Source organism: Diabrotica undecimpunctata, chromosome 8 (genome assembly GCF_040954645.1).
Source record: "Diabrotica undecimpunctata isolate CICGRU chromosome 8, icDiaUnde3, whole genome shotgun sequence".
NCBI lineage: Eukaryota > Metazoa > Arthropoda > Insecta > Coleoptera > Chrysomelidae > Diabrotica > Diabrotica undecimpunctata.
The window spans coordinates 17325686-17334699 of record NC_092810.1 but is presented as its reverse complement, the minus strand read 5'-3'; the positions used below and the strand labels follow the sequence as shown (position 1 = coordinate 17334699).

General features: G+C 30.4%; 1 protein-coding gene across 2 annotated transcripts in view; it reads right to left on the bottom strand.

Annotated features, from left to right (window-relative positions):
- Positions 1-562: 562 nt before the first annotated feature.
- LOC140447223 (acyl-CoA Delta-9 desaturase-like) overlaps positions 563-9014 on the bottom strand; it is a 46789-nt gene continuing 38337 nt past the window's right edge. For both annotated transcript variants that reach the window (XM_072539747.1, XM_072539745.1), the window contains exons 4-7: positions 8395-8600; positions 6176-6361; positions 3270-3530; positions 563-849 (exon numbers count right to left, since the gene is read on the bottom strand). In XM_072539747.1, coding sequence (XP_072395848.1) covers positions 801-849; positions 3270-3530; positions 6176-6361; positions 8395-8600 — 702 coding nt within the window. In that variant the 3' untranslated portion in view covers positions 563-800. The remainder of the gene's footprint in view (positions 850-3269; positions 3531-6175; positions 6362-8394; positions 8601-9014) is intronic.

The following is a 9014-nucleotide window of genomic DNA, read 5'->3' as shown; positions in this document are numbered from 1 at the left end:
TTGTGTCGGGTAAAACTTCAATCAGAATATTTTACCTTTGTTTCAAAATTATTAACGTTAATTATAGAGTGTTTTCGTCAAAATATTGATTGTCGTATCGGTTTCGTATCACATAATATTTAAATTTGTAGCTCTTTATATTTCATTATATTTGAATGTATGTATGTTTATGTATATTTGTCCATTGGTTTTACTTTTTTTTAATAAAATTGTATATAGTCTACTCGTTTATTATTTTTTTATGGTAATATACACATCCAATGCGAAAGGTAGAAACCAGCGAGTTTTAGATTGAACATATAATCTACTTACTTTCTGATGGCTTTATATGTTATATAAAGGTCATCGTATGTGCAGAAAGCAACAAGAGAATAATACACAACTCTGTTTGACTCCACTTTCAATGGCTCTTTCTTATGTTACTTCACCTGTACGAGTATGTTAAGTGAAGAATAGAACAGAATCTCTGTAATTGTCATTTATTATACAATACAAACTGAGTGTTTGGGAATATAGGAAGAAAGGTTATATTCTAATTTAGGTTAAATAACAACTAATAATCTTAAATAAAATTAAATTTTTTATTTACTTATTAAAAAATTATAATAATAAATAATAAATATCGCTATTCATCTACTTAATACAGACAGGATCATTTATACCCAAAATGGAATTGAATGAGCAGTGCTCATTTTTTATCAGTCACTAGTTAGTTAGTATTTGAGTATAATCTTAATCTGTAGGCACTGAAGATTACTACATTAAAACATAATAAATTTGAAATAAAACAACAGAAAACATCAATGTAATTTGGTGTGGCCGTTTGCTTTATTTTTTCCTTCAATTATCCTAAAACATAAAACAAAAATAATATTACTTTCTCTAACATAACAAAACTTATACTGAGATAAAATATTTTGGAATCAACCAAATACCATAAAAAAACAATTTCACCGAATCGCTTGAGAATAAATTTCTTAGACGTATATCATCGAAATTAATACTATTTTCTTTTTTGGTAGATTTTCGAAAAATATTTCGTTCTTTAGTTATTTGCAATTTTTTGTTTAAAAATGCCCTAACTAGTGACATTTAGGGATTTTTTTCTAAAAAAAACTACTGAATGAATTGCAATTCTGATAAAAGGTTTATAATCCATAAACCTTTCGGTACAAGTATGAATATTTTGACAAGGATACATGGTTGATCTCTCGCTGAATACATGGACCCAAATATTTGGAATTATGACTTTCGAACAGTCTACCGCTAAGGGTGTATAGCGGTTGCGGCGATACAGGCACGGGGCGCGTAGAAATCTGTGTTTAAATGTAAAACAATAATTTTATTAAACACAAATATTATTTAAACAGTCTAATCGTCAGAGATTTGCAGTGGAAGAAAAGAATAAAATAAGATTGAAATGGTTAAGCACAAGCAAAGAGAAAGAACGAGAAAAATACAGAGATCAAAGACAAACGACAAGAAATTATTTAAATCGAAAAAAAATCAAAAAGTAGAATAAATTATGAACAAGATAGAAACAGAAAATAAAAGACACAACTCAAAACCATTGTACCAATCCTTAAAACTAGATAACCGAAACCTGACAGCTAACATAGTTATAGAAGCAGAAAAATGGCGGAAGTATTTAGAAGAAATATATCAAGAAACGGATAAAGAAGAAGAAAGAGAAACAATAACGGAACACGGAATAGGATAAAGAAGAAGAATTGACCTATACAGAAGTAAAAGAGAAAATATGCAAACTTAAAAATGGTAAAACAGCGGGTGAAGAAGAAATATGTGCAGTACTTAGAAAATACGGTGGGAGGTACTAAAAAAACAGATTTATGAACTAATACAGAATATATGTTGCAAAAAAAGAATGCCCGAAGAATGGAAGTAGAAAATTATAGTGACAATCCCAAAACAAGGAGACCATAGAATATGCAAAAACTACCGAGCAATTAATTTGCTGAATATAACCTATAACTTAAAAACTGGTATAATTAGAGACAGACTAACAATATATACAGAACAAAGTATAGGGGATTGCCAGTACGGTTTTAGAAAAGAAAGATCCACGATAGACGCTATACATACGCTAAAACAACTGATAAAAAAACATACGAGTACGACGGAGAAACACATATAGTATTTTTTCTATAAAAATGCGTGCACGTCATTCAACATTTTAATACAAAATTATATATTCTAAATTTTAAACTTACCACTTTTAGAGCATTAATATTAAAAACGTCACGCCATTATTTCTTGTTCAAAATAATCTATCTTATATAAAAGCTTATCAGCTTTCTACAGACTATTTAGTTGTTTTGGTATAGCACAATCACAATACACAACAATAATTAGTTTTTAAATCTATTAATCTAAAAATATGTATTTATAAATACAATTTATTAATATATATTATATTATGATCAAATTGTGTAAGAAATCAAAACATAAACAAAATTGTTACTCTAAAAAAGCGGCAACACTTCATACAATTTTGCCACACGCTTAACTGTCAATAAAATTTGAAGTATTCCCATATCAGTTGCGTACAATTAACAAATCTATTTAATTAAAATTATTATCTTGTAGAATATAAGACTTAAAGAGGTATTTCATAAAATTTATATTATTATTAATAACAAATGTTTTTGGTTATTTAATCAATATAATTCTAAAATTCCCTATATAATGATGATTACATTTTTCTGATTAATATACCATGTTGACGCCTATGAAAGATCGAGCAGTTCCGTATGGGTTTCGTATTATTAGCTTTGTTAGGAAAATTTGAACTCTAGGGTTGACGTTCTGGAAATTTTAAATATAAGTGACGTCACTTTATATAAATTGTGACGTGCAAGCATTTTTATTTTAGAACACACCCGTCAGAAAGGCAAAAATGAATGGGCAGCTAAAGACAGGTAAAAAAGCGTGAAACGAGGTCCTATGCAGCACACAAACATAACCTAAAATCGCTCGCTCTTAAAAGTTCTACTATGTTCTCTTTCATTTCTTTATTAGCAATTAGAGTTTGAGGAATGAAACTGAAAGGCAAGTTCTACAAGCAAAAGTACTGATATCGGTTTCACGCAATATAGATAGAGATATGCATGTAATTAGGGAAGACGACAACGTACTGAAATAATGGAAATAAAAATGATGATGAAAATGTACATTCATAGGAATAAACTAGGGAAATACATAAATAATTTCGTTCTATATCAGTTAATGGTAAATAAAAATCTACCCACCCGTTTGCTTGACTAGTAGTATGAATTGGTGTTCCGTCTCCGGTCCTTAAACTTCTTTGTATAATCATTGTGTTCGGAGCGAATTTTAGATCGTGAGCCATACCTACTCTTTTTGCGAATTCTATTAACGATGTAGTTAGTGTATATTTAGTTCCATATTCAGATGTTCTGTAGTCCCATGGAAAAGTGTGATGGTAATTGTGCCAACCTTCACCACCTGTTAGAAGGGACACAAGAGAGTTTTCACTTGGTAAAATATTTCTGAAAATCAGATTATCATATTTTTAATTTCCATATTATTTTCTTCATACATTTTCTTCTTTCATTAATTTATTTATTTATTTATTTATTTATTTATTTATTTATTTATTTATTTATTTATTTATTTATTTATTTATTTATTTATTTATTTATTTATTTATTTATTTATTTATTTATTTATTTATTTATTTATTTATTTATTTATTTATTTATTTATTTATTTATTTATTTATTTATTTATTTATTTATTTATTTATTTATTTATTTATTTATTTATTTATTTATTTATTTATTTATTTATTTATTTATTTATTTATTTATTTATTTATTTATTTATTTATTTATTTATCTATTTATTTATTTATTTATTTATTACACAAGCTAACCCAATTAACAATTTAAATTACATTATACAATATCACAGTTAGGATTTAAAACTTGAAATTACTTAGCATTACTTACATAATATAAAATAAATATCAAAAAGTATAAAAAATAAGACTAAAATCTTACATACTAAAAATATTACAAGAATAAAATTCCACAATACTAATATACACATCACAAAGCAGGAGATCTTCTTAACTGAGTTAATTTGAAGTTATTTTGAAAATTTTAAAAGCGAGAACATCTTATAGCCCCATGTATCTATTCAATGGCTTATGACTCCCATAGGTTATTCTATGAAAAGAAATATTGAAAACATTGTGGTAACATAGAGCTTGATGGGAAACATTAAAGTTGATCTGGCTTAACAGGTTTGGACAATCAATAAATCCATGTATGATCTTATATATAAATATCGCTCCTGACATATCTCGACGGTTTTTGAGTGAGGGTAAAGATAATTATTGTTCGATACGGGGATAATCATGATTTTCAATAATAGTGTGGACATGGTAAGCATAATATCTCAAAAAGTTATGCTGGACTCTTTTTATGGTATCAATATTGTTCTGAAAACATGGTGACCAAACAACTGAACAGTATTCCAAACTAGTTCAAACTAAGCAACAATACATTAATATTATTGAAACAATGGAAAAATACTTGCAATTCCTAGTAACGAAAACAAGAAGTTTAGATGTCTTTATTGAAATAGAGTTTATGTGGTCACAGAAAATAAGCTTTTCATTAAAAATTACATCCAAATCACGAATAGAAGAAACATAATCCAGCGACTGATTATTATCGTATATTCGTATGTATATCATATTATATTTTTATAGTATACCTTGTTTCAATTCTATTGACTTTACGAGAAAAACTTATAAAACAACATTTATCTTGCGACAAGGTTTGATCTTTTAAGCTATCTATAACTTTTCAAAATTTCAGGTCATCTGCAAACATTAGACATTTGCTATTTAGGAAACAGGAAGTGATGTCGTTAACGAAGATATTAAAAAGAAGTGGAGAAGTGTGGCCTCCTTGAGGAACTCCAGATGTTACTTAGATACTGTCAGAGATATGACAACCTGTCTTGACTCTTTGACTTCTATCAGATGTAGAGTTTTTAATCCATTTAACAAACCTGACATGAAAACCTACAGTAATTAATTTGCCCAAAATGATTTGGTGATCACACGATCAAATGCTTTGGAAAAATCTGTGTGTATTGCATCTACCTATTTACGGTCTTTCATTTGAGATGATATATCAGATTGATAGCAAACCAAGTTTGTTGCAGTGGATTTTTTTCTATAAAAACCATGTTGTGATTGAGATATTAAGCCTTTACATTACCAAGAAAGTTGCTTTAGAAATAAGGAGTTAGAAAATCTAATATAGTCATCATCAGAAAGATTATTAACATATATACATACATATATATTGAGCATGATTTTTCTCCAGTCAGTCTTCTAAGATCAGCTGAGAACCACTTGGGAAAGGTTGAAGTTGTATATTTCTTCAATGGCACAAAGTAAGCAATTAATATAGCAAGAACTTCATAGAATAATTTTGTAGTAACATCAATATTATAAACCATAGATACCTGCCAGTCTATGGAAGCAAGGAAGTTGTTTAGCGCTATGTAATCGCCATTCCGAAAACCATAAAACAACTCAACATAAACCAACTTATTTCTGTTTGTTTCACATTCATAACCCACATAATGGATACTAGGATCCACAAGGAATCGATTGATTTTAAGATATTTAGCTCCCTAACATTAGAAAAAACTAAATCCAAAAATACATTACGATTATTGGGAATATTATTATGCTAATACAATTTTAAAAAACCAAAGGCTTGATCAATATTCACAGCTGGATCACCTGCAGGACAATGCACCATGACACCAAACTCATCGTTCTCCCATAATGCATTGGAAAGATTTTAATCACCAAAACATAGATATCCTGTGCTGAGTACTGCAGAACAACATTTTTCACAGTTTGACAATGCCAGTTGTATACTTCGCGAGGTGATTGTGGAAATATGTAGACACCACCGACCACAAACTTGACTTCATTAAGTTGACATAAGATATATATTTGTTCAACCTTATGTTCTTATTTTAATAAAAATTTATAAATATACAGTAAATATTTTATCAGAGAACAAAAAAAAATTTTAAAATGGAGACACATAGCTCCTCTCAGTATTGCCACATTTACTAATTAAAATAGATATATACTTACTTATCGAAAGGTTTATTTCCCCATATATGAGCTAAGCTATTAACAGTCCATGTTTGGTTTAACACCATGATATTTCTTAGAAAATAACATACCAACAAACTGTTCCAAAAGGTCTCTTTCCAAAAATACATGGGGACAGTGACAGGAAACACGATTGCTATAGAAATATAAAGTACATTGTACCAGCTAAAAAATAAATTATTTTAATTAATTAATTTATATCTATTTTATTTACTAAAAGTAGGAGGGACAAAGAGCTCTGAAGCCTGGAGAACTATAAAAACGATGAGAACAACGACAAAAAACCAAGTCATAATAAATAGAATACCAGAGAACACATGGGTAGAGCATTTTGAGAACTTATTAACAGAGAGAAGAGAAAGGTTTAAACAGACAAATGAACAAGTGGAAGTAGAAAGAAGGATCGAAATATCAATAGAACAAGTGAATGAAGCAGTTAAGGGAATGAAATTAAAAAAATCTCCAGGCCCAGGCGGAATACATCCAGAGTTGATTAGGTATGGATCATCAAAACTGTTTGAGATGATCCGAAAATTATTCGAAAGATGCTTAAACGGAGAAGAAGTTCCAGAAGAATGGAGACAATCGTATATCTCTCCAATACACAAGAAAGGCACAAAGATGGATCCTAAAAACTATAGAGGGATCGCAGTGATTGCTACTATAGGCCGACTATACTCAAAAGTACTACGAAAACTGATAGAAAATGATATTAAAGACAAACAACCCGAAGAACAAGCGGGATTTAGGGCCGGACGCTCCACTATGGATAATATCTTCACATTAAAAATTGCAATGGAAAAACGAGTGCAGAGAAATAGAGAAACTTATATAGCTTTAAAAGATTTTGGAAAAAGCATATGACAGTGTACCGATCTCCCAACTATGGATAGAAATGGGTAACTTGAAAATAAACCCAATTCTTATTAACGCCACTCAAAAATATTACGAATAAAACTTTGCAAGAATTAAAATGGGACAAGAAATCACCTCTCCTTTTCAAACAACAAAAGGACTAAGACAAGGCTGCTGTCTGTCACCCACCTTATTTAAAATCTATTTGGACAGATCCTTAGTGAAATGGGTAAAAAAATGGAGAAACATGGGAATAACGGTGGAAGAAAATAAGCTATATACACTTTTCTTTGCGGATGACCAGGTAGTAATTGCCGAAGACAGCTACGATCTTAGCTATATGGTAAAAAAACTACAAAAAGAATATGAGGTGGCAGGTCTAAACATGAATATGACAAAATGTGAATATCTCTCAGTGGGAACAGATGCAATATGTGACCTAGTCTTGGAAGACGACAAAATCAAAGGCGTGCAATCCTGCAAATATTTGGGGGTCATTTTCAACAAGAAGGGAAATAGCGCAGATGAAATCAGCGAAAGAATAAACAAGGGCAGAGCAGCGATCCGTGCCTTAAACTCTCTTCTCTGGCAAAAAACAATTCGACGAGAAACCAAAAAACACATTTACGGTAGTATAGTCCAAAGTATTACACTTTACGGTTCGGAAGTATGGGACGTCACCAAAGCTAATAGAAACAAACTTATGACGACAGAAATGGATTATCTGAGACGAAGCTGCGGTAGATCGAAACTGGAGAGAGTTAGAAACGAACAAATAAGAAACGAAATGAAAATGGAGAGAAATATCAATGATGACATAGAAAGAAAACAATTAATCTGGTTCGGACATGTTAAAAGAATGCCAGAGTACAGATGGCCTAGGAGAGTACTGGAATGGATCCCTCCTGAAAGAAGAAAGAGAGGACGACCACGGAGAAGTTGGCGCAACGATATTGATGAAGCAATGGCGGCAAGAGACTTAGAAGAGGCAACTGCATATGACAGAAAAAGATGGAAATTGGGGGCGGAGAAGCGGCGACAGCCGTAATAAATCCGTTATTATATATATTTATTATATTAATTACTAAAACTGTGAGGTATAAGGATACGCGTTAAAAATACGAAATGTTTGTTTGACTTAACTGAGAAAGTATGGAAAAGCTCAAATTTTATTGTATTTCTTTAGTAAAGAATTGCAAATGTCAGAAATTTTTACTAATGTAGATACTATTGGTATTTGTCTTTAGGTGACATTTTTAGTCGACTATTTTAAGTCTTAGTTGAAGACATTTTATAAATAATACAGACATCAAAAAATTAATAGTATGTAAAAATTTTCGTACTCTCTTTGGAGCCTAACTAATGGATCGGCTTCTAAATCGGACATATCAATATTTTTTCCTTTTTCTTTAACTAGGGGATGTTTCCTGCTCATCAACCATCCCATATGTGAGAAAAAGAAACCTCTGTTTGCATTGTGGGGATCTGCGTCTGTGTCCGTATATTTATGGTGTAATCTGTGATCCCTTACCCACACGTACATGCAATTCTAAAAAAAGAAATTACATAAAAAAATTTATCCTCAAACCTATTAAATATAATGCAATAGGTATAGGTATTTGTCACATTATTTAATAGACTGGTGAGAATTAAACACAAATTTAAAAAGTAAAAATTACTAATAAACTATTAAACTAAAGCTAGGTTCTCGTGGTCGGTGTTTTGTGAAGGTACATTGTTTGCTGAGTATATAGACGTAGATAAAAGAAAGAAATGACCAAAGATAGAGATCTTTGGAGGCGGACAATAAACGACATTACGATGACTAGTACACCTCCGATAGGTCAGGACTGAAGATAGAGAGAGAGATCGGATTCCAGAATTGCTTGTTTCCGACGTTAACAAAGCCAATATGAAAGTGTACGTAGAGGTGACCTCGTATAATTCTTCCCATCCACTATTT